At 47.6% G+C, this 25,870-nt stretch overlaps 1 protein-coding gene across 1 annotated transcript in view; it reads left to right on the plus strand.

Annotated features, from left to right (window-relative positions):
* The window catches only part of atp8a1 (ATPase phospholipid transporting 8A1), a 97,653-nt gene that overhangs the window by 14,760 nt on the left and 57,023 nt on the right, over positions 1-25,870 (plus strand). The window contains exons 2-14 of the mRNA XM_083686206.1: positions 1,968-2,082; positions 7,094-7,193; positions 9,096-9,194; positions 13,625-13,670; positions 13,981-14,021; positions 16,197-16,270; positions 17,812-17,881; positions 17,980-18,107; positions 18,661-18,772; positions 19,123-19,288; positions 22,393-22,520; positions 23,362-23,439; positions 23,770-23,858. Of these exons, the coding sequence (XP_083542332.1) occupies positions 1,968-2,082; positions 7,094-7,193; positions 9,096-9,194; positions 13,625-13,670; positions 13,981-14,021; positions 16,197-16,270; positions 17,812-17,881; positions 17,980-18,107; positions 18,661-18,772; positions 19,123-19,288; positions 22,393-22,520; positions 23,362-23,439; positions 23,770-23,858 (1,246 nt within the window). The remainder of the gene's footprint in view (positions 1-1,967; positions 2,083-7,093; positions 7,194-9,095; positions 9,195-13,624; positions 13,671-13,980; positions 14,022-16,196; positions 16,271-17,811; positions 17,882-17,979; positions 18,108-18,660; positions 18,773-19,122; positions 19,289-22,392; positions 22,521-23,361; positions 23,440-23,769; positions 23,859-25,870) is intronic.

Raw genomic sequence — 25,870 nt, forward strand, 5'->3', positions numbered from 1 at the left:
ATGGTGTGTGTGTGTGTGAAGCATGGTGTGTGTGTGTGTGTGTGTGTGTGTGTGTGTGTGTGTGTGTGTGTGTGTGAAGCATGGTGTGTGTGTGTGTGTGTGTGTGTGTGTGTGTGTGTGTGTGTGTGAAGCATGGTGTGTGTGTGTGTGTGTGTGTGTGTGTGTGTGTGTGTGTGTGTGTGTGTGTGTGTGTGTGTGTGTGTGCTCCCAGCCTCCCCACACCAAGCTTCTTATCTTAACGACAAGCAGGTTCCGAATGTTGAAGCTGTGGTTCGTCTACAAGCCAGCAAATTGGATTTCATTAGCCAGCAGTAAGAGACAAGAGCACTTTGATAGCACTCAGTCATGTGCTCCAGTTCCAGACTTATCTTGGCTGTGTTTCGTTCCGCCCTCCTGTGTTGGTAAGATAGTAGGCACATGGCCAACCGTGGAGACCAGTAGGGACTGGTTGAACATGTCAACACATGGTATTTCTGTGGAGGTTGCACACTGAGTTTCCACTCCTCAATGGTAACAGTACACCAGATAGTGTCATATCGGTAAACCCTCTGCTGATGACCTGTGACTGTACTAAGTAGAGTTCATTGTATGGAGAACTTTCTCTTTGTCGAGTAGCTCAAGGCTGTATGATCATCATTTATACTGTAGTGATCTAATCTTCAGTAACACTATTCATTCGCAACAGTGGACAGCATCAATAGTAATTCAGCTGCTTCCTGTTTATGCTGGTAGGTATTAACAGCTCATACTGGTTTCTATCTGTCTCTCTCTCTCTCTCTCTCTCTCTCTCTCTCTCTCCCATATCCCTCTCTTGAACTTGGCATGAAACTCCAGCCCACAGTTCTCTGCTCTGAAGTCATATGACACCAGAGGAACCGAGGAGATGAACTCAGATAAGCGGTATTCACCATTCCTGGCAGGAAGTTTGCAAGTCCTCACAGGAAATCACCCCGCCTCTAATCAAATACGGTTCCCAGCTGGAATACAACCCCATGAAACCTCTTACAGTGAAAAAGTGAAATGTGAGCGTTTGGTCAGAGAAACGCAATTAAATGCTCCTGACTTTTTAATGCAGTTCCCGTGTCAAATTCTACTGCTAGAATGCAGTAACAGCACACTGACTGACTGGCACAGACACAGGGCAAGCCTGACTAACCACTGCAGGGCCAACACTGAGCAAGATAAGTAGCCTGTTGTACCATTGGAGCGAAAAAGCCCTGTCACACAATGGGGCATTCACTTGTAATCGACAGCACAAAACCACACTCAAAAATAGGCTATTTATGAAACAAAATGTGCGTGTCAAAGTGTCGCTGTTTTAATTTTTACAAAGAGCCGCGGCTAGATGCTGTGGCGTAGGCTACATTAGCAGCACTCTACTCCCTGTCACCTGCTGAACACGTTGGCTTGTGTCTGCCCATGGTTAGCAGTCCTGTAGCGCAACACCTCAGGAGGAACCAGTTGAGGTGTCCCTGTGGTGCATCTGATCCCCCTTAAGATGGCTCCCTGGAGAGACTTCTCTGTGTAAGAGCACTCCCTGGGCATAATCCGCTCTCTTTTAGGGCTTCCAACACACACACACACACACACACACACACACACACACACACACATGCGCGCGCTGCCACCTGAGCCCCTGGCAGGATGGATGACCCTGTAGAAGACACCGAGACATCTACCCTTGACTTTGCCTCCTGCTCTAAGAAAGCCTTGTGTTTGAAATCTAGGCCTGTCTAGACAAATGTTGTCATATTGTTTTATTTTCTGCGTGACCGCAGCACAATGTTGTCAGGGCTTCACGTCTTTGAGAAAGCAGTGAACCTTCATTTTGACGGTCTCTGTGTACTTTGTACAGTGTTAAAAGTAGCAATGGTTGAAGAAGGCCCCATCTATCAATACCTGCACTAAAAGACATGATCTACTTCTGAAGGTTTTTCCTTAAATGTGTCCTTTCCTCCTCTCTTCAGGGTACGAGAAGACAGAGGACACCTCCGAAAAGACCTCTTTGGCTGACCAGGAAGATGCACGACTCATATTCCTCAACCAGCCACAGTTCACCAAGTTCTGCAACAACCGGGTCAGGTGAGGCCAACGCCTGTTGACAAAGGACAGTTTCAAAATCCGGTTTCTCGTATGAAATTACAAATAATCCTGACGTGACTCAAGAGACCTATTAGAGGTACTTACAGCAGTGTACAGTAGTGTGTTACTCATCTCAGAAAAACAGGCCTTTAACATGACTCAGAAAGTACAGCACATTTCCCCCCTAGTGCTCCAACCCTCACCTAAACTAACTCAGCAGCGGCTGCATGTCAGATCATTTGCTGAATCTGTATATGATGGATGATAGTGACATGTCATCACAGGTGGTGCATGGACCTCTATATTGCATGCATAATTTATCGTGCCCAGCCAACTCCCATCCCCATTACAACAGCAGTGTGATTTTTAATGTGAATCCGATGAGGTTAAAGGAGGCCAATCGCGTGGGAGCGTTGGGTCTCATTCTTGTGCGTCGTCTCCTAAGTGCCAAAAGGCCCCATGGGACCCCCGGCTCCCTGCTCACTGTATGTCCATCTCCAGATGAAGTCACAGTCGCACTGCAGCACTTCACGGCTTTCCCTCCCTCTCTCACTCCCTGCCTACCACCTGGGCTTGTATAGCCCTGACACCGGTACCTAGGAGGAGGAGGAGGAGGAGGAGGGGGTGGAGAGGGGAGGGAGAGGGGGAGAAGGAGGAGGGGAGGAGGAGGAGGAGAGAGGAGGGGGGAGGGGAGAAGGAGAGGATGAGGGGGGGAGTAGGAGAAGTGGATGGGAGTGAGGACAAGGAGGAAGAGAAGGAGGAGGATGGCGAGGAGGAGAGGGGTGGGAGGAGAGGAAACAGAATGAACAACAACAGTGTTGCCTCTTGACAGCAGAGGAATTGTTGCTGAGGAGGTTCACGACACAGCAGTAACTCAAGGTTTTTTTTAAATATGGGCTCAGGGTGATCTATGGAGGGAAGGAGGCAGGCAGGCAGGCAGGGAGGCATGCAGGCAGACAGGCAGGAAGGCATGCAGGCGGACAGGCAGGGAGGCCTGCAGGCGGACAGGCAGGGAGGCCTGCGGGCGGACAGGCAGGGAGGCATGCGGGCGGACAGGCAGGGAGGCATGCGGGCGGACAGGCAGGGAGGCATGCGGGCGGACAGGCAGGGAGGCATGCGGACTGACAGGCAGGAAGGCAGCATGAGGCTCCCCTATAGAAGAACTCTTCTATACACTGATTGAAATGTACGACAACTACATGCATCTTGGGAGACACAAATAGGCTGCCTTTCCAAACTGTCAAGGTAGATCTCCTCCTTCGAAAGGTCAACTTGAATTTAATGTTGGGATTGATTTACTAGTAAACAGGAATTGACAAATGAAAGAGAATTATAATTACTACTCATTAGAGACACCAACAGTCAGTCAGTCCATACAGCTCAATTGTCCTGATTGCATTTGTACTCTCAGAGGAATGCCAGTGATGTATGAGAATCTGTGCTATTTTTGAAACTTGTAATGGCAAACCCAGAGGGCAAGCATTTCTTCCATAGGGACCTCCAGCAAATCCGGCCTCTTTGCCTTTGACACACACACACACACACACACACACACACACACACACACACACACACACACACACACACCGGCCATGTTGAGTCACCCTTCATCTTTAAGCCTACTACACAGACATCACGGCCACAGTACTCCAGTACAGGCCACATGAAAGGACTTCCGTCTGAGCTGAGCCCCCGTCTCTCTCTGACTCATCATCAGTCCCTATCGAGCACCAAGGGGCCTCTAATGGTGGATTTGTCCATCGATGTTCCCGGACTAGCGCTGTGCTAGCGTGCTCCTCTGGCTCCTCTGGAGACGGGAGAGAGAAAGGTTTGCATTAAAAGGTCAGGTCTGGGCTGGGCGTCCTCTGTCAGGCGCTGTTAGCGTTAGCATTCCTGCTGCATGAGCGGCCTCCCCCTCGTTCAGACACACACTCGCATGCGCACACATAGGCGCATGCACGCACACACATGCACGCACACACACACAAACACACACACAGACAGACAGACAGACACACATGTACTGTCGCAAAGGGGTTACCACGAAAAATGCTTCAACCTAACCCTGACCACAATATTAGAAGGCTGCATGTCTCTGTTGAGAGATTACACGGAAGCTTCTGGCAACAGAGATGACTACTGGAGTAGCCTGTATGCTCTTGGGACGTTGTGTGAGGACCCAAAAAGCTTCTTTTCCATCCCTGTGTTGCTGCTTGTGCTCTACTGCCACCCAAGCCTCACACTCACACTTCCTCTTTCAAGCACCATCAGTGTTTCTTTTTTTACTGCTCCCCAATTCACTGCACCGTTTCTGACGCCTTTTTTAGCTAGAATAACACCCACTCCACTGCTATCGTCCTATTGGTTTGCACATCCGACAGGAGGTCCATGATCTTCTTCCGCCCCCACGCTGCAGCCCTGCGTCTGCCACCGGTGTGGGAGACGCCGTGTGTTAAACTGAGCTGGTTGTCAGAGCAGATCTGACTGGCGTTCGTTTACGTGTGACGGGGGAGGTGGTGGGACATACGTGTGACAGGGGGAGGTGGTGGGACATACGTGTGACAGGGGGAGGTGGTGGGACATACGTGTGACAGGGGGAGGTGGTGGGACATGCGTGTGACAGGGGAGGTGGTGGGACATACGTGTGACAGGGGAGGTGGTGGGACATACGTGTGACAGGGGAGGTGGTGGGACATACGTGTGACAGGGGAGGTGGTGGGACATACGTGTGACAGGGGAGGTGGTGGGACATACGTGTGACAGGGGGAGGTGGTGGGACATACGTGTGACAGGGGAGGTGGTGGGACATGCGTGTGACAGGGGGAGGTGGTGGGACATACGTGTGACAGGGGAGGTGGTGGGACATACGTGTGACAGGGGAGGTGGTGGGACATACGTGTGACAGGGGAGGTGGTGGGACATACGTGTGACGGGGGAGGTGGTGGGACATACGTGTGACAGGGGAGGTGGTGGGACATACGTGTGACAGGGGAGGTGGTGGGACATGCGTGACTTGCACCTTGGCAAACAGGGCTGGCAGGTCAAGCTGTTCCACATGGCGCGTCCGTGGAGCGATGACGTGACGGCCCTGTGCCAGGAATAAGGGACATGAGGACACACATACACTACACAGGTGTGCACACACACACACACACACACACACACACACACACACACATACACACACACATATGCACTACACAGGTGTGCAAACACACATGCACACACACACACACACACACACACACACACACACACACATACACACACACACATACACACACACATATGCACTTACAAAGACACAGACACATGTCCACTAACAGTAACAGATCCAGTGCTCGCCTGGTCACAGGTCTGTGTAAACAACCAGTTTAGGAAAACCTGTCTTTCTACTTTGGCTTAAAGGTGAACAGCCTTGTGTATGTGTGGTAGCCCACAAGATTAAAATTGACATGGGGGGGGGAGTCTACTTGGAATGATGTCATCCTTAATGCCTTGTCAAGTAATGCCTGTCCTTACACGAACTGTATCTTCATCTTGACTCTCTGATTTTTTTTTTTTTTTTAATTAAACTTGGTCTTGTCTCGTAAACAACAATTCATTACTCATATGTGTCTTGTCCTTGAGCTCTTTGAAATTCCATTGCTTTGTTCTATTATGTTAAACAGCAAAAGAATGACCCACCACATTGTATGATTGATAAAGCCCTCAGTGTGTGACATTGTTTAACGGTTGTTCCTCTTCTGCTCTCACAACCTCCCCACTGTGACATTCAATGAGTGTGTCCAGTGACGCTGCACGTTAAACACAACGCCAACGCGTTGGTGTGAATAGATGGAAATGAAAGAGCTCTTTCTATCTGTCCTGCTCTAACTGGAGTAGAGCAAAGAGGAAGTGGTCTGGTATTGGTCCCCAGGCTCCAGGCTGCAGACAGGAAATGAAGGGAGAGGAGTTGGTCTCTGATCACCATTAGGAGGAGCTTCAGTAGCTCTTTATCTCCCTGCAGTAATAGATTGAATGTTAGATTGTGTGGAGACAGATGGAAGAGAGACCATCGGGAGGGAAGTAGATGAATGTGTAGATACATACAGACAGAACGGCAGACAGAAAAGTAGGTACGCAGGCAGACAGACAGACAGACAGACAGACACTGACAGACGTCTGCAGAGCACTGTGTGCTATTGTCTGATAGCAGCCATACTCTCTCTCTCTCTCTCTGACTGAACCCCTGCTAGACCAGTGAGCCCGGCGGGGAGACAATGAGTGGAGCTGCTATCTCTTTTCATTGACTGTCTGCCAGTCTCAGTCCACACTTGCCTGTGTATCCCCCTATTTCTGTTTGCATTGCCCGTTGTGTGTGTGTGTGTGTGCGTGCGTGCGTGCGTGCGTGCGTGCGCTCTTGCGTGTCTGCGTGTGGGTAAATAAGGAAGTGCCGATGCCTGGTGGCAAGGTATACATCACAGCGTATATATCCTCCCAAAGTGCCTGCTCTGGCTGGCCCTTAATGTGGCAGTAAATCAGGCACTGGGTCTGGGTCTGAGTGCTGTGCCAGGCCCCCTGGCTCCCACAGCTCATGTGTGCCATGGCAGGGCACTTTATGACCCTCCTGCCAGGTCTCCTGGTTCCCCCTAATTATTCTTTATGGTCATTTAGTTCACTGGCTTGCTGTTCATCACTCAAACAGAGTCTTCTCAGCCACCCCCCTCCACTCAGAAAACTGCTTCCTGGAATGGGTGGGCTACAGGGGGTTGAGGGGTGGGGAGGTGGGACGCGTAGTTGGGGAAGTGGGTGAAGGGGGTTACGGGTGGTCAGACTGCCCCGCTCGTTTACCTAACATCCCTTTGTCATGCTGACATGAATAAAATGTTTTTTTTTTTAAACGTGTATCGCTCCTAGTCCTAATCTGACTCTCTCCCCATCCTCTGTCCTCCCCTCTCCCCCCCTCTCCCCTCTCCCCCCCTCTCCCCCTCTCCTTCTCTCCCCCTCTCCTTCTCTCTCTGCCCTCCAGCACGGCGAAGTACAATGTCCTCACCTTCCTGCCTCGGTTCCTGTACTCTCAGTTCAGAAGGGCAGCTAACTCCTTCTTCCTCTTCATCGCACTCCTGCAGGTAAGAGAGAGAGAGAGAGAGAGGGGGGGGGGTTATTCTTTACTGGTTGGTACTGTATGGCCTAGACATCAGTAGCAAAGGTCAGATGCCTTGAAATAACTACATAAACACACACACACACACACACCCTTGAAAGGAAATGAGATTTCACAGACGTTTCAACACACCTCACATCACACATCACATGCTTAACATATGCGGTGGCTGTCATGGAGAGTCAAAAAGGCCATATTTGCGTTTATGATTTACCAAACAAATAACCCAGTCCTGCAACACAACAGCACAGGCCAGAGCTCACGTGCATGTGGTATAAATCTGCTCACGTGGGTGGGGGCAGTCTGACTCATATGCTGACTGTGATGTTTTAGTTTCTATTTCCCCAGAATGTGTCAGAGACAAATTCACTATATTCACCTTGCAACTAGAAGTGTTTCTAAAACTTTTTTTAAACAACAGTTGAGCTTCACCAAGTGATCCGACTGTATATGTAATATATGCACAATTTCTAAAAGTCTGAAGTGGTGTCCTGGGTGTTGAAATCTCAATAGGCCACCAGAGCATGGATTGAGGGCAGGCTCCAGCAGTCCCGGCCAGGTTTGTGCTGACTATCACAGCTCCAATGAGAGCTTTGTCGATGTGTGAGCTTGGACCCACGACCTTGAAGCCGGGGGCTTTGAAGAGCAGCTGGTGTGAATGTTCATTACCTGGCCTGTCAATGCATCGACCTTGAATAAAACATCTATGCTGATGAGGAGGAGGTGGAGGAGAGGAGAGAGATGCCGAAATACACAAATCCCTAAAGAGTAGAGCAGAACTGTTTCTGTTACCTTTGTACTGTATACCCCCCCCGGCTAGCTCTGTTGCCTCTTCCCTTTGATGCCATAGGCCCTGGTATGTTGCTTTGCAGGATAGGGTTAGGGTCCCCGCCTTGAAACGTGTTCAAAGGCAAATGCTCCCTAAACACCGTCAACAGACATATTATGCATACATGGGATTTTTTTTTATTGTGAGTCACCTAAAGGTCTCTGTGATGCAGGTGAGATTAGTTTGGTTCTTACAGAGTCTCAAGGACCGACTGATTTTATCAGTCTTCTCAGGTAAATGTACAGTGCAGTACAGGGGAGTGTCCTTGAAACACACCGGTTCATTGGATCTCCTTGTATGTAATCAATCTGGCTTCATAACTCTGCTTCCTCTACGCAGCTAGTCAGGGACACTCTGTGTGTTTACTGTGCTGTGTGTCAGCAGTGTCCCACCCCTAATGTGTCCCACCCCTAATGTGTCCCACCCCTAATGTGTCCCAGCCAGAACACATGTTGATGGACTGGTAGTTGCAACAGAACACACGTTGATGGACTGGTAGTTGCAACAGAACATACGTTGATGGACTGATAGTTGCCCCAGAACACAAACTGATGGACTGACAAATGCCCTCTCCACCGTCCCCTGGCTTCCCTCCTGTCGTTGTAATGGTTAATGGCCTCCTAGAGGGTCGTAGCGCTGACCTCTGCTTGACAAATGGCCTCCTGTCACGCTCAAGGAGAACCTTGTGACTCCTAGAGTGACACGGCAGATGTCGAAGAGATTTATCATAGAGGGGTGCGTGCGTGCGTGCGTGCGTGCGTGCGTGCGTGCGCGTGCGTGGGGAGTCTATCCTGAACAGATGATGTTACACTCATGGGACAGCCGCATGTTTGTAATGTCAGGCTTTGTCCCTGGCACAACTGCCCTCCCACACTACTGTACAGCCAACCAAACATGATGTGGGCCTAGAGTCCGGCCTAGACCCATGTACAGTATATGGTTCCGTGTGGTGCCAGCGATGGAATATAGAAATGAATATCATGATGTGTGTCTCTTATCTCCTGACTGGATCGCTGGTGTCTTGTTTTTCTCCTGCAGCAAATCCCTGACGTGTCCCCGACAGGTCGCTGGACCACCCTGGTGCCCCTGCTCTTCATCCTGGTGGTGGCTGCCGTCAAGGAGTTCATAGAGGACCTGGTGAGGCCACACTGGACTGTAACACTAGACACTGGGCCCAACCCTACTGAAGTTGCCTCGCCAGACTTTTATTTTTACCCTCACTATGAAGCAGGGTCTGTTTGCCTGCTTTTGGTTTAATTAACCACTGCGTCAGAGAGCGAAAAGAACTGCGCTTTGTGTTGAATCTAAGCTTCTTGTCCACTGGGTTGAGAATGGGATCGGAGTAGAGTGCTGGTTAGGGGAGCACAGCAGGACACACACACACACACACAGCAGGACACACACACACACACACACACAAACACACACACACACACACACACACACACAGCAGGACACACACACACACACACACACACACACACGCACAGCAGGACACACACACACACACACACAGCAGGACACACACACACACACACAGCAGGACACACACACACACACACACACAGCAGGACACACACACACACACACAGCAGGACACACACACACACACACGCACAGCAGGACACACACACACACACACACACACACACGCCTCCACAGCTGTGCTTTCTGCAACCTGGCTACTGATCCCATCAATTAGCCTATGTGCTCATGCACAAAATAGTTAGCGTTAAACAAAACACCTCTCCAGCCAAGAGCGACCGTTCGGCCAGGTTCATGTTGTTGAGCAGCTGCCTGACGAAATGCGTATAAATGCTGAATAAAAAGTGAAACAGTTTCTTGAATTAGTTTGGCCTCATTGGATTTCTGCTGGTTTCTCACTGCAGTGTCCAGTTGTAAAGACTGTAAACTCTCAAGAAGTCTCAAAATTGATCTGTTTTCGGCACAACAGACGTCTCATATCAAGACCAATCGCATACCGTACCAACTGCCAAGCCAGAGGATGTTGCGCTGTAACTCTGTGAGGCAGCAATGCGTCCCCGCTCCCCGCTCCCCTCTCCCCGCTCCCCGTTCCCCGCTCCCCGTTCCCCGCTCCCCTCTCCCCTCTCCCCGCTCCCCTCTCCCCTCTCCCCGCTCCCCGCTCCCCGCTGCCCTCTCCCCTCTCCCCTCTCCCCTCTCCCGTCTCCCCTCTCCCCTCTCCCCGCTCCCCTCTCCCCTCTCCCCGCTCCCCTCTCCCCTCTCCCCGCTCCCCGCTCCCCGCTCCCCGCTGCTTAGCTGTCTGTGGACAGTTACCCTGTAGCGTTACAGTAGCTTGTGTCTCGCTGTGCGAAGTGGCCAGCGCAGCAAATTCCCCTGGCCTCTCGTGAAAAACATGCCAGTGGAGAGGTGATGACTGGCTCTTTGCGTTGAAGGTCACCTGCACATGCCCACTCCCCTCCCTGTCCCCCGGCCATGGCATGACGTGGCACAATCGACCACTTCATGAAACATTCATCATCGATCCACCGGTCACATAACATTACCACCCCGGTGCTCCTATAGTAGACCTCAGTGAATTCCGCAAAGTAAAAAAAAAAAAAGGTGCTGATGCACCTTTTGTGTGTGCGAACCCACTTGAAACCCAATATTCAATCGCGTACACAAGCGTCTGTAATCTTAGAGCCCCGTGCGTACTGTGCTTTTATGATTTGGTTGAGATCTCAGTGATGTCTGTGAGTGTGTGTGTGTCTGTGTGTGTGTGTGCGTGCGTCTGTGTGTGTGTGTGTGTGTGTGCAGGGTACAGTGCTCTTGTCAACAACTTGGTGAACAGTACATTCCTTGGCAAACAGTGAACCATACAGTCAGTTAAACCTGTGAGCACATAATGATGCCAGTTTCCTCCCTTCAACCTGCAGTACAACGTTCTAGAAATAACTATGTGTTCTCTGTGGTTTTTTGACTGTTCAGTTTTACCACTCTTTCTCAAATACAATACAACCCTAACCCTTGTATCGTATATATTGCATAGCTAAAATGTTTTGGGATCTTGCTCCGTTCTCAACAACAGCAGTCAGCAACAATCAACAATTCAAACCCTCCTGGGGTTTCTTTTGAAGGCTTTTTACCCTGTTAATGCAAGTAACACTGCAGGTGCGAGACTAGAGATTTCTCATCTTCTGCCTTCATTTCCTTGTTGTATACGTGTACAGAGGCATAATACTGCAGTATCACTCCCCCTCCGTCTCTGTCTCTCCCCTACTGCACTGTGATTAAACACATCATCTAACTATTCAGGGAGAGAGAGAGAGGGAGAGAGAGGGAGAGAGGGAGAGAGTGTAAGAATAGCTCCCATGGTTGAATGAATTAGCCAACAGCTCATGCATGGGGGATGATGAATGAGCTTTGTGAAGGTCTGTAACTTTCCCTGGGTAGCTAGTGCAGTCACCAGGCGCTGTGAGCCCCAGCCCCAAACTCAACCCCAGCCCCAAACTCAACCCCAGCCCCAGCCTCTGCCCCAGCCTCTGCCCCAACCTTAGCCCCAAACTCAACCCCAGCCTCTACCCCAGCCTCAGCCCCAGCCCCAGCCCCAAACTCAACCCCAGCCCCAGCCCCAAACTCAACCCCAGACCCAGCCTCTGCCCCAGCCTCTGCCCCAGCCTCTGCCCCAGCCTCTGCCCCAACCTCAGCCCCAGTCTCAGCCCCAGCCTCTGCCCCAGCCTCAGCCCCAGCCTCTACCCCAGCCTCTGCCCCAGCCTCTACCCCAGCCTCAGCCCCAGCCTCAGCCCCAGCCTCAGCCCCAGCCTCTGCCCCAGCCTCAGCCCCAGCCTCTGCCTCTGCCCCAGCCTCTGCTCCAGCCTCAGCCTCTACCCCAGCCTCTACCCCAGCCTCTACCCCAGCCTCAGCCCCAGCCTCTGCCCCAGCCTCAGCCCCAGCCTCTGCCTCTACCCCAGCCTCTACCACAGCCTCTACCCCAGCCTCTACCCCAGCCTCTGCCCCAGCCTCAGCCAGCTCCACATGAGTCTGTTGCCTATTCATTACACGCTATGGAACATTGCAGGGATATTTAATACTATTTAATTCTATTGGATTTCCACAGCCTGTGAAAAAATAAGAGCACGGGGGGGAGGTAGGGTGGTAGAAAGTGGAGGGGGGGGGGCAGAGGAGGGGATAGGGAGTGTAGAGATAGATAAAGAAGGAGAGAGAGAAGGTGGGGGGATCTCTAGGCAACCTGTAATGATTTCCATTCCTCAAAGGAAGCCTACTCACAAAGACTGCTGGGCAACACGCTTGGTTGAGCTTGGAGCACATCAAACCTCCCTCACAGCTCTATTGTTTCCACGACTACTCAGAGACTACAAAGTCTGCCTTTCTTTCATGCATGAAGAAAGTTTGCTCTCAGAGGGAGAACATATTTGTCAGATGTTTTGAAGGGTATTAAGTTGCCAAAGTAGCTCTTCATTGTTCTTAGCTGCATCAGTAACTTACAGGTAGCTCTCGGGCCCAAAGCAACACTCAGCTCAACTCCTGTCAAACACCCCTGTTGAGAAGATGTAGTACTCTCTCTCTTCTCGCCTCGTAGATAGACTGGTGAGAATAGTTTGAAAGTGCTGCAGTGTTTCAGTTGCTACCAGTGTTTATATTAAGAAATGGTGCCTGTGAGATGAGTACAGAGGTCGAATGAGTTAGCCAGCTGTCTGCTGGCATTAATGATAAGCCATGTTTGACAATTGTTCCTCAGAATACTCTCTCGACACAACGGTTATGGACACGTGACGACGTGAAGCACGAGGCTGAGAGACGCATGATGTCTTAATTGTGATTTAAAAAACATCAGGTTGTGTTCCGGGCAGCCTCTACGCGGGTGCCGGGGCGAGGTCTCCTGTGTGTCGGCTCTCATTCTAACTCAATTCCTCCTTTCACAATTAGCCGTCTCTTGATCGAGAATGTATGCTAACTTTCATTTAAATGTTGTACAATGATCCTTAACTCATCCAGAAAGCAGTGAGTCAGCGTCTGTGGGTGTTTCCACACCCAGGCAGTAAGTGTATTATCTGTGTCTGGAGGCTCAGATCAGCGCCGCGCTAACGTACCACAGCTCCCTCAGAACTGTAGTTAATGTTAACGGTGACGGGCCTGTCGGCCTCTCCAGCCTGTTTCCCCATTAAAAGAAGATCAAAGCAGCCGTTGTAATCCGGGACAGAGAGAGTGTGTGTGTGTGTGTGTGTGTGTGTGTGTGTGTGTGTGTGTGTCAAGCTTCTGTTTCTGCTTGTTAAATCCCCACCCCATTGATTCTTCTCCCTCCCCGTCCCCCCAGGGTTGCATGTCGGCCCGTAAGCCTGCTCTATCCCAATAAAGCAGAAATGCCCTAAAAAAACATATTGTTTATAGTGGAAATATAATGGTCATATCTGTTCAAAACGTATACTTTAATGTCCTCAATTATTGCAATTCATTATAATATAAATAAATAATGTACAGTATGTCTGAGTAATAACTAAGTAATAACAGTATGTCCTAGTAATAACTAAGTAATAACAGTATGTCTGAGTATGTGTCTGACCGGGTTCATGTTTGTTTCGTTGCAGAAGCGTCACAACGCCGACGGTGTCGTCAACAAAAAGGAATGTCAAGGTATGGAGCCGTTCCTTGGCCTCAAGTTGACCTCTGTGATGTCTGTAGTCTCCATGTAGCCGCGCCTACAGTGCATGAGACAGGCGTGTTCTCTCGTGGTCACGCTGGTCATCGCTTATCACTGTATGCTCAGCAGCAGGGACTGTATGCTCAGCACCTTGTGAGTTAGCCAAGCAAGGAAAGAGATGATGGCGATGTGTCACACATCTCTTCTTTTTTCTTTTCTCTCCTCTCCTCTCCTCTCCTCTCCTCCCTCTCCTCTCCTCCCCTCCCTCTCCTCTCCTCTCCTCCCTCTCTCTGCTCGTCACAGTGTTGAGGAACGGCGCCTGGGAGATTGTGCACTGGGAGAAGGTACGTTACCAGACTGTGTTCTCTACAGTGTAATGCTACAGTGTCAGGAGGAGTGTGATGATGGTGTTCCAGGAGGGATAGTCATCGACGGCCACAGATGCCTGCGGTTTGCATCCGTCCTGTCTTTCTGGAGCAGAGAACAGATGTGAGAGAGGGGAGGAGAGGGGAGGAGAGGGGAGGAGAGGAGAAGGGAGGGGAGGAGAGGAGAGGAGACGGAGGGGAGGAGAGGAGAGGAGAGGAGAGGAGAAGGGAGGGGAGGAGAAGAGAGGGGAGGAGAAGGGAGGGGAGGAGAGGGAGGAGAGGAGAGGGAGGGGAGGAGAGGGAGGAGAGGGAGGGGAGGGAGGAGAGGAGAGGAGAGGAGAGGGAGGAGAGGGAGGAGAGGAGAGGAGAGGGAGGAGAAGGGAGGGGAGGAGAGGGAGGGGAGGAGAGGGAGGGGAGGAGAGGGAGGGGAGGGAGGAGAGGAGAGGAGAGGAGAGGAGAGGGGAGGGGAGGGAGGAGAGGGAGGAGAGGAGAGGAGAGGAGAGGAGAAAACTAAGCCCGAAGACACAGAGCAGCTTTCCACCAATGTTTCATGAAGCACCACCTTAATTAACGAAAAACGGTGAGCCAGCCGTGCAACAATAAGGTGCAAAGTAGAGAAGAAGGAGTGGCTATTAATAGCAGGTGATACCAGCAATTAGAAGACACATCTGTGGCGCCACGCAGCCTGTTTCTGTCTCTCCCGCTCTGTGAAAGGGGGCGAGGCACGGGACATAAAACTAGATTTACTGTTGGTAATATCTGGCTATGCTCAGACACAGGGCTGAGTGGCTGAGCATTATCAATATTTAAGTGTGGATATGTCGTCATCTCAGGCTGGGGAGACAGTTGCGTATTTGTACCCTTACTGTGAGAAATTTTCTCAGAACTTGCAAGGTTTGAATAATGTATGTTTTTTACATCTCGGATCATGCATATTGTAAAAGCCTTCTTGTTGATTTATCCTTTGGTTTCTCTGGAGCAGTCCTCCCCAAATACTGTCAGTGTATTTCACATGATATACAATTCTATTGTCTTGAGTGAAAACTCTCACTGATGTATCTTTTAATGATACAGACTCAGAGGATATTGGACAAGATAATGATCTTGGTGGTATAATGCGTATTGGGAATTACGACTGACGTTATGCCTCTGCCTCTGAGTTTGCTAGAGTATGAAATGCAAAGTCACATCCCTGCTAGCCTTAACGATCTCAGAGGAAAAAATATGTAATTCAGTTCATGTTGCCATGGGAGAGAAGATGATCAGCTGTTCTGCATAGTTAGTGAACCTACAGGAAGTTCTAGAACCACCCTTTCCCTAATGAATTGTCTTATTTCCTATTTCTACTAATGCAATAATTGAGGACATTAAAGTATACTTTTTGAACAGATATGACCATTATATTTCCACTATAAACAACAGGAATGTGAAAGACGGAGAGAAGTAATATAGTTTATTATTATTATTATTAACTTTTGACTGGTACTGTACATTATTTATTTATTATATTTATATATTTATTATTATTATTATTTATTGTATATGTGTTTTGATAAGAACTGACCGAACATGTCCTCCCTCCTTCTCTCCTCCACCTGGGTGAGGTCTGTCTTATAGCCAACTGACCTGCATCGATCTCTCTGTAGTGTTAAAGTCTTTTGTGACCTAATGCCCCAAACTTTGAAATGCACTACGTGGTAAATCGATACTGTGTTTCTGTTGGAAACAGCAATTATTTATCAGCTCATCTTAACTACTCTAAAATCTCATAGAAGGGTGATATTATCCATACCCTACTATTGTACGAGCTCAATTTCATGGATGATATTATTTGCATAGTATATGGAGACAATGAATGACTTAATATACTGCTGTTTTAATAACCAAATGGTCCAAATGGCTTTTGAAAAAGAGCAGATGATTAAACGGACTCTCATAGTGCAGGGTTTTAAAAGGTGTTATTTTGTTCCCTAAAATTAAATCATTGTCTCTCTTTCCTTCCTCCTGTTTTTGTGTCTGTTTGTGCTCTTCCTCCCTCCCTCCCTCCCTCCTGCCCTCCCTCCCTCCCTCCCTCCCTCCCTCCCTCCTCCTCTCTGTGTGATCGACCGCATCGCTCTCCCTCACCCCCTGCTGGTGCGTCGTGTGTAATATCAGGTGGCTGTTGGAGAGGTTGTCAAAGCGGCCAATGGGGATCATCTCCCGGCCGACCTCGTCATTCTGTCGTCCAGGTCAGGAAACTGCACTGCTGAGCATGGGACGGGGTGGGGGGGTGGTGGGGGGGCATAGCAACTAGACTAACTCCAGTTAGGTCAGGGCCTTTTGTCTTTTTGCTGACATTGCTGATAAATATTAGATTTTGCTCTCTGAAGGTAGGAAGGGCTTTGATTATGTTGGCAAGACTCAGAGAATCGAGGTGATGAAGGTCAATGAACACCAAGTTCCCATTGGCTCTCGCACCTTTCCTGTACACTCATATTGACCATTGAAAACTTTTAGATAAGTCTTGAGAGTAACAGTGTGGCAGAACAAAATAATTGAACTGATCCTTTCAAGACTTGGATCCAAACTAATTCTTGAGGCCGTTGAGTCAATAGAGACATACTCCACTTCGGAAAGACTTGCTAGAGACAACTTCCTAACTGTGCATGGGTTTTTACTGCACTCTGACGCTAGACTTTGTTGCCCGGTGTGACAGATTTCATGCAGTCACGCTCCAAGATCATTCTAATGCATCTTGGAATAATAGCATGTACTTTTGGTACAGTATGCTTCTAATTTGCCAGTGCATCCACTAAAACGAAGTTGCTGCCATTGTGGGAATATTTTATTGATACTAGACACTGTAGGCTATTCATTAATACTCAAGCAGTTTAAGTATTTATCCCATCTTGTGAATGGGAACACTGTGTATTCTGCCTGGCTGATTTTAGAACACTTTCCCAAGCCATCACTGTCTGCAGAGCAGCTTGCTTTTCTCAGGAAGCAAAGTCCTTACTGGCATGGCCAATGGCTCTTAGCAGCTGATTCTATAACCTCATTGATTGTGGTTAGGCTCCAATGGCCAGGCTTTGTGGTGTTTTGATATTCTCCCTGCCTGTTTCTGGACGGGCCCCCACCGTGCATAAATCATATTAACAGAGCAGCTAACCAGCGACCTGACTCACCTTAAGCACCAGCAAGCTCTGACTCTGTCCCTGTGCCCAGTGTCTGTCACTGGTCCATTTGTCTGCTGTGGTTGTGGTGCTTGGCCCGCTCTCTCTCTCTCTCTCTCTCTCTCTCTCTCTCACTCACACACACACACACACACACATGCAGTGCACTGTAGCTCTCTTTGAAAGACAACTGCATTCAAGGGCAGCTGCAAATAAAGATGTTAACCTTGTCTACTCTGAGCTCTATGGACTTGTTCAGTTGGGCTGTCAAGTGGGTATTTAGTTTATTTTGATAGAGAATAATGATATCATTGAATGTTGATGCAGTGATGCAACAAGATACTCTCTAGTTTCAGTTGTTTTGATTAAGATCAACATGGGAGTACAATACTGGGTTGAAACATCTTTGTTTGCAATAACCTTTCGTATATTTGTCCTCCCAGACTAAATTCCCTCCATTAAACATCATCAAACATTGGATGAACTGCAATTTTTGAACGTACAGTATTAAAAAACAGTAACAAACTACAATGTGATCCAGTTTTTAAAGAAAGAGCAGAACTAAATGTACACACAGTGGATGTTTGATTGTTGTAATTAGATTTTGATTTTTCCAGCGAGCCACAAGGCATGTGCTACATCGAGACGTCAAACTTGGATGGAGAAACAAACCTTAAAATCCGACAGGTGATTATTTGATCTTCTCCACAGATAATAATGGGAAATGTTTACCATATCCTGGCGTATGCTCAATGAACTGTTATTATGTGTGTCTGTTAACAAAGGGACTGCAAATCACATCTGAGATCAGGGACATCGACAGCCTGATGCGGCTCTCTGGGCGGATGGAGTGTGAGAGCCCCAACCGCCATCTGTATGAGTTTGTTGGGAACATCCGCCTGGATGGACACAGGTAGGACACGCACGCACGCACGCACGCACGCACGCACGCACGCACGCACGCACACACACACACACACACACACACTCTATGTCTGCCTTTCACCAGGCAGCAGCTGTTCTATCTCATAGGTCCATTAGGAGTTGGGCCAGCACAGTGAATTATGTGGTTTTGTAGATTATTTAATGTTTTTAATAAACAAATGGCAGCACCTTCTTAGTATTATTAGATTTTGTGTTTGTTTGAGACTTTGCCAGCCACTTTAATAAAGTGCGTTATGTAAGTCATTTGTACCATTTCATTTTTAGGAGATTTGAGCAGCTTTAAAAAAACAACAACAACAATGAAAAACGGGAAATGGTATATTTGGGTGTCAAACCTGAAACCTGAGGTAGCGTGAAGTCCAGATAAATGGAATGAAGGAATTAGGACTGATATTGTATCCTCATAGGCACAAGCCTTATCAAACTGTCATAGGACATCAGTTACTGTGGCTTCTCAAGTAGCTTAGTAGTAGTCAGTATTATACTCTACCAATGCACAGAATCTCTGTTTGTTTCTGCAGCACTGCACCACTGGGTCCAGACCAGATCCTACTGAGAGGAGCCCAGCTGAGGAACACCCAGTGGATCCATGGCATTGTGGTCTACACTGGGCACGACACCAAACTCATGCAGGTGAAACCCTCTCATCCGTACTCACTTTCACACTTTCGTTAGGGCCTTGGTTCCTAAGATGTTTCCTTGCGTATGTTAACCTGGTGTCCTGCCATTGATGTTGAGATCCTACTCCTCAACTGAGTCAACTATTATCATTCTTTATCTTAATCTCGCTTGTTTAATAACAACAAATTGCTTGAACCCCGTCACAATGAAATTACGAAGCAATTACTAATTTGCTATGTAACATCATGTAATTACAATGTTGTTACTTAAAGTAATAACAGAATTACTACGCAGGTATAGCGCAACTTAAGGTAGATCTCCTCTTCCGTTTGTTACTTCCCGTTGCTGTCTCTTTCACCCAGAACTCCACGCGGCCTCCTCTGAAGCTGTCCAACGTGGAGCGCATCACCAACTTCCAGATCCTGGTGTTGTTTGGGTGCCTGTTGGCCATCTCTCTGGTGTGCTCCATCGGACAAACCATCTGGAAATACCAGTACGGCAACGCCGCCTGGTACATGGACCTGAACTGTAAGAGCACCAACGCCAGATACCTTCCACATATTCCACATATTTGGTCTCACTTGTCCGTGTCTGCTTAGTTCTGTGTTGTTTTGGTTTACCTTTGTTACTGTCGGTGGTGTGATGTTGTTTTTTTATGTTGCCTCTGTAAAGTATGTATTGCAACACAAGTGAAATATGTGGCAATTGGGAATGATGGAATTCCCAACGTAAACGTAAAAGAAAAAAAAAAAAGATTGACATGCATAGACATGTGATGTGAATGAAAGAAATGGTTGAATATCACTGCGCTGCTGTACGTTTTGGTTCATTTCTAACGTTCTGTTTGGTTTTTTGTTTTCTTTGTTGTTGTCGTTTTTTAACAGCTCCAGGTAACAACCATTTAAAAGCCTTGGCCATCCGTGAATGACCCTCCCTTACTAACCCCCTAACTGAAGCTCTGCCTTTGCTAAGCAATGAAGTCCCCCTATATGGTTGCCCTCCTTTGTAAGGGCCCTTGCCATGGACAAGCACAAACCAGGGATCCGACGGTTTTTCCCTCAAGCTCCTACACTTTCTTTAGTTTCCTGTTAGTGCCTGATCCAAACAGTGTCTCTCCTTTTCCTCCATTCTCGTGACACGTTAAACTCTTTGCAAATCCACGCCTCAGACCCTGTCGGTCCCCTTTCTACCCTTTCAGCACATATGGATGGCCGCACTTCATTTCTTTTCTGCTCTTTGTCTGTGAGGGAGATGAGATTGCACTCAGGGAGCTTTTCAGTGGCAGGCTTATGCATGTTTATCTCTTTTAACATAGACCCAGCACAGCCCAGGGGGCAACCACTGACATTTTCTAAATGCCTCCGCTGCCTCATTTTGATGTGTTTATTTTTTCCAGCAGAGAGATAGTGAGATGCAAAACCTGCTCTGCTCTGAGATGGATTATCGTATCCATGCTGAACCATGGTTTTCAATTAAAAAACACCAGTGTTACGTAAACGACTATTCACACGAATACAAGAAGTGACATGTTTATAAGAATCCTACAGTTTTAGAAAAATAATAGAGGTCACTTCTCTGGCCAGTTAAAAAAAACGTCCTTGTATTTTTTTCATGCAAAAGAACAGCATCTTTTGCCATGAAGCTGGGAGCCTCGTTTGCAAACTGATTAACGTGTCATTATAGCCATTACTCTATATTCAAATAGGCCTGTGTAGGAGAGGTTGTACATGTCCTGATCGACTCAAGCTTGTTTTATGACCCACACTGTTCCCTCTCAGAATACTAGCTCAGATTGGCTCCCCGGGGGTTTCAATATTCTCCTATGTAGCTTTGAGACCCCCACCTAAAATACCCTACTGTATGTGTACAGAGAGAGGTGTATGTACTATACAAACCAGGGGAATGTGAGTCATAAAGCAGGCGTCCATCTTGAGACCTGATTGTATTCCTTTAATGGGTGTGGGACTCAGTCCACTGCAGATTATCCAACCTGTGTCAAAAGAGGGAGGTGGCAATTCATCGCTTTATAGTTTCTGTTGTAGCTCTTACCTGTCCAAATGATGTCACCTTAGTTGCACATTTAGTCACGTCAACGCACCATCTAGTAGCTGGCGGTCACAGGATTGGCAGTGCACAGCTAGTGGCCAATTGGGAGAACTGCAAGACCACCTCACCTCACAACATGCTCCATATGTTAAATAGGGCTGTGATTATGCACACGTAATAAATAATTCATATGACTTTGACCCATTATACACTGACTGCTGACACCGGCCGTAAGTGGCACCATTCCTGGCCTAGAGATCGTAACAACCTACTTTTATGCAGATTGAGTTTAGAAAAATGAATTGCGGTCATTTGTTATGCATTCACACCACCTGCTGCACCTTACTGGCGGTTAAATCCCTGGCCACTAAATAGCAGTTTTTTTTTTTTTTTTTTTTCTTTTTTCTAGGCTTTTTTGTTTGCTGACTGTTTGTCTGAGTAAAACGCTGACCCTGCACTGCATCCGTTAACTTGCGCAGTGTGGTGTTTTTTTCCTCCCTGTCCCCTAAAAGTTGCCGGAGGTTGTGGCTGCTGTTTTTCGCTGCTGTAGTATAAAGTTAACGTTACTATTTTTGTGTGGGTATGTGCATGCCCCCGAAATGGAGGCAAATATTGACACAAAGACATAATTAGGAGATGCAGCTGGGTTGAATTGTGGCTCGTGCATGGTTTGGTTTGTTGATCTAATTCACCTAATTCACCCCTCTGATCACATTATAACTCCTGTTACAAGGAGACCTCACAAACTAGACTATGAAGTAAAACTACCGGCCAGTGATGATATAAATAACATCAAAATCCACCCACTCTTTTCCACGTGTTGTTGGTTGGGAATGTGCTTTGGACTGAATCCCTCTCCTTTGTCTTGAGACTTCCAACACGTTTGTCTTCCTCCCCACCTCTGGCAAGCCCTCCCTCCTTTGTGTGCTGTTTGTTCATCGTACCAGTAGCAGTAGCTTCCATTCTGCCACCCTCCTTATCATTTTCGTTGTGCAATCATGGTGTCATTGGGGAAAGGGCTCCCTCTCTCAACTGCTTTACTAAAGGGGAAACGCTTGGGTTGAGGAAGGTAACTCTTGCGACTCCTGCAAGCTGAGGAAAGGTAATTCACATCACTCATGTTTTTGTGTGAGCTACGGTGTCAGTGGGGTTGTATGTCTCCTTTTTGGTGTTTTGATTATTTCATCATGGATTGTTGGGGGAAATAGAACTCATCATTTGCACTGTGCTTTGTGGAACTTGCCTGGAACATGCTGGATGCCAAGGCTGCTGCTATTACGTAATAGACATTCTACATAGCCTATAGCCCAGTCCCAGTTCTGTACCATGAATCATGGGACACAAATTGGAGTGAATATCAATTCAGTGGTGAGAGGATGAGGTGGGGTGGAAGAGATGGGTAGTCCCAGCTAATGCACAACGTTGGCACAACACTGCATACTGCTGGTTTGTGAAAATGGTGAGCATTAGGTGGTACTAGCTTTGGGCAGTTATTTTTCTTTCCCGATGGCTTTATTTGGGGACCAGCGATGACAAACAAACTTCTCTCTATCGCTCCTCTCTCCAAATTTGTCATCCCATGGCAGATGGCGGTGCGGCTAACTTTGGCCTCAACTTCCTCACCTTCATCATCCTCTTCAACAACCTGATCCCAATCAGTCTGCTGGTGACTCTGGAGGTCATCAAGTTCACACAGGCCTTCTTTATCAACTGGGTGAGTCAGGGAACAGGGCTTAATTCTTCATTCTTAGGGCTACAAATGCAGATGTCAAAGTCCACATTTGCTGTGCTGGGAAGTTACAGCCACAGAGCCGTATCTAACTAAGTTTGTCACTGTCTCATGATTTATGTCTAATTGAAGAGATGCTGTCCACTGCTTGCTTATGAAACCCCAGACTGTTTGCTTTGCATGAAAAAAAGTAGGTGGAGCCCATTTGATGAAGACACGATTCGATTTGGGGCAATGTTTCTGGGGCGTCAGTTGATCTGAGTCTCAGTGTCACTGTCAGTGTTTTTTTTAAATTCCATGTCAATTCATCTGCGTATGAGAAAGAGCCTATTTCAAGAATGGATTTGGGGCAAGAGCTGGGCGGAACGGACAAAAACACTTCATTTGATCCGTTTACCTCGATAACGATAAATCGAATCGGGTACTCAGAACAGTCAGCATGTGCGGAACAAAAAGTGTGAAAAAATGTTGCTGTTCTTTGTCAGTTGGTTTCAAACCAAAGTGAGCCCAAACAACCGAGTTTGAATCAGGGCTTGACATTAACTTTTTGGACAAGTTGGACTGATTTCTTTTCTTGTATAATCACAGAAATTACTGCCAAATTATCATACTGCTAAATTACGGCAGTATGACGCCTGAAATGTTAGTGTCAGTAGATTCTTGGTTTATCGCCCCAGCTCTATTTGGGGCTGTTAATACTAGTTTGATACTAGAGTAATTCAAGTGTTACTACACAGCTATAGGGGCAAGTTAATGTAAACTGTTACAGAGCATTTGTTATACTGTAAGTTGTGACTTATAATGCGATTCTCTATGACTATTTCAGGACACAGATATGCTCTACGAGCCCACGAACACACCTGCCATGGCTCGCACCTCCAACCTGAACGAGGAACTAGGACAGGTGATGCATCTTTCTATACATTCTGACATAATCTGTTCATCTTGATGAGGAATAGGCTGCTGTGGATGTGAAGCCTGCAGATCCTAAATACACGTGTCCCCGTGTTACATACAAGGACTATCCCAGTCACCGTTGACTTGGTGCCATATATGACTGAAGTGAAACATTTGTGCTGTCTGATCCCATGCCCCTCTGATTAAACCAAGAGCCACTAGACACCTGCTCCTGACAGTAGTGTGATGTGTGTATCTGATTGGCTCTGAGCAATGATTTGCTGTCTCTCTCTGTCACGTTGCTCTCCCCCGACCCCTACCCACCCCTCCTTTGCAGGTGAAATACATCTTCTCTGACAAGACAGGTACCCTGACCTGCAACGTGATGCAGTTCAAGAAGTGCACCGTGGCCGGTGTAGCCTACGGGTGAGACTCCTCTCCTCCCTCACGCTTGTTGACCTCCCCCAAGTCCACCTCTCTCCCCTCTTGTCTCCCCCACTCCTCTCTGCCTCCCCCTCCATCACCTTCATTAACCGCAGTGAGAGTACAGTGTACATCTGGCAATCCTTGTCTTCTCCCCAGCCTCCTAATTAGCAGCTGCATCACTGCTCCCCTCAACACAGACTATAAATAACACAAGGAACGACATTTGCACGCAAAGGCATTTTTTTTTTCTTCAATCAGGAACAGTTTGTTTTTTGGGGTAGATATGAGTACTTCTGGTTGGTCTGTTTTTTTTTGTTATGTGATGTACTGTAGAGTTTCCAGTCTTTGATTTAGAATGAAATGGGAGTGTCGACCAATTTGTAACGTGGTGCATTTTGGTGTTCAGTAACAAAGAAATGGGATGGTACAGTAGATTTGTTTCACCAATGGAAGTCCAGTCGGTTCGTAGCTCTGAGCAGTGTAAGGGAGGGCACTAAAACAGATATGACTATTGTTGTTGGTTTAGCCCTAAAGCTAGCTGGAATAATCAACAGCACATTTCTCTAACACATTGATGCTGTTTTTAGTCCTGTCACACTCAAATGAAGCCATGATTTACCCTGTTTTAGGTTGACATTTTGTTCAGTCAAACCCTAATGAATTTGTTCCTATGAATACAGTATTAAGTTGATTTCTGGAACATTAAAGATGACTCACATTGCTCAGTAGATAGTCAGCTAAGCTAAGGGGGTTCTGGGGAACTGAGAATATCACTGCAGAACAGAACAGAACAGAGCGTGACAGGACATGATTAATCCCATTAGGATTCAATTAAAAACACCGTTGATGAAGAGTAGGCAGAAGGACAAGACACACTGTTTTATCTGGAGTGCCTGTGCCACTGCTGAGTGCCTGTGCCAGCTAGCATAGCAACGGTTGTCATGGAGACTTTGACAACTTAAGTTTTCTTTGAGTATCCAAATGCAAGAGGGCAAAAATAAATCGCGATGAATGAGGTGTAAATTGAAGTGTGTACATAGTACTTTTGCAGTAGACTGTATCTATTTTTTAGCACTGACCTGTCACTCAATATATCATTTTGATAAATCTTCACTTATACTTTGTTTATCTGGGGACCATCGTGGTTTAGATGAGGAAGTCCCTCAAGGGGCCAAAGCTCATTGCTCTACAGAGATGGAAACTCTCAGCCGCTGAGCAGAAACTCGGTCAGATGGCTCGCCTTTAAAGATATTTCCTTTCGAATCTCAAAAAAAAGAGGTCCCCTCATGCCACTCATAAATATGGATGCGTGTTTTTTATTACCCAAGGAAAGGAGAGACTGCTTCAAATGAGCCGAGGTTCTTTTGATGATCTGATGCCTCTGCGGTCTCCGCTCCTCACAGCGACCGAGCTCTCTTCAGGCCCCACGTCCTCTCAGACAGTCTGAAATGAAGGAGGGTTAATGATGGTTATGTTTTCATCCAATAACATCATTTAGAACTTACTCCACTGAGCAACCCACCGAAGCAACGGCACAGAGTGGCCTAGCTAGAGACGTGGAACCCAAAAAGGAGTTACCGCAAAAAAGCAAATCATCTCGTCTGTGACGGTGGCTGGCCATGTCGGGTGGAACGTGTTAGAAACGTGTCTGATGGTCGTGTGGTCGATCCAGTTGTTCTTCATTCATCTTTATATGAATCCATTCCTTCCATTTAATGTTGCTTTCCCTTCACTGCACCTTTTTACTGTGTTCATCCATGCATGGTCCCTTAGTTATCATCTGGATCTTGACCAAGTTGATCCCTCAGGGAGCCAATCACACAGACCCTGGTGTCCAAGACGACCAACATGGTTGGGATTCAATCCTCGTAACAGTCTGGTTGTAGGCCCATTCTCTAACGACTGGCTCTCTCCAGAGGATTCCTGTCTGTGGTCAGTCAGCCTAGATAGCCCATGGCCCAACAGGTCTAATGTGACATAGCCACTAAGGGGCTGTTACATCAGCTCAGGGT

The sequence above is a fragment of the Argentina silus genome (assembly GCF_951799395.1).
Source record: "Argentina silus genome assembly, chromosome: 15".
Taxonomy (NCBI): domain Eukaryota; kingdom Metazoa; phylum Chordata; class Actinopteri; order Argentiniformes; family Argentinidae; genus Argentina; species Argentina silus.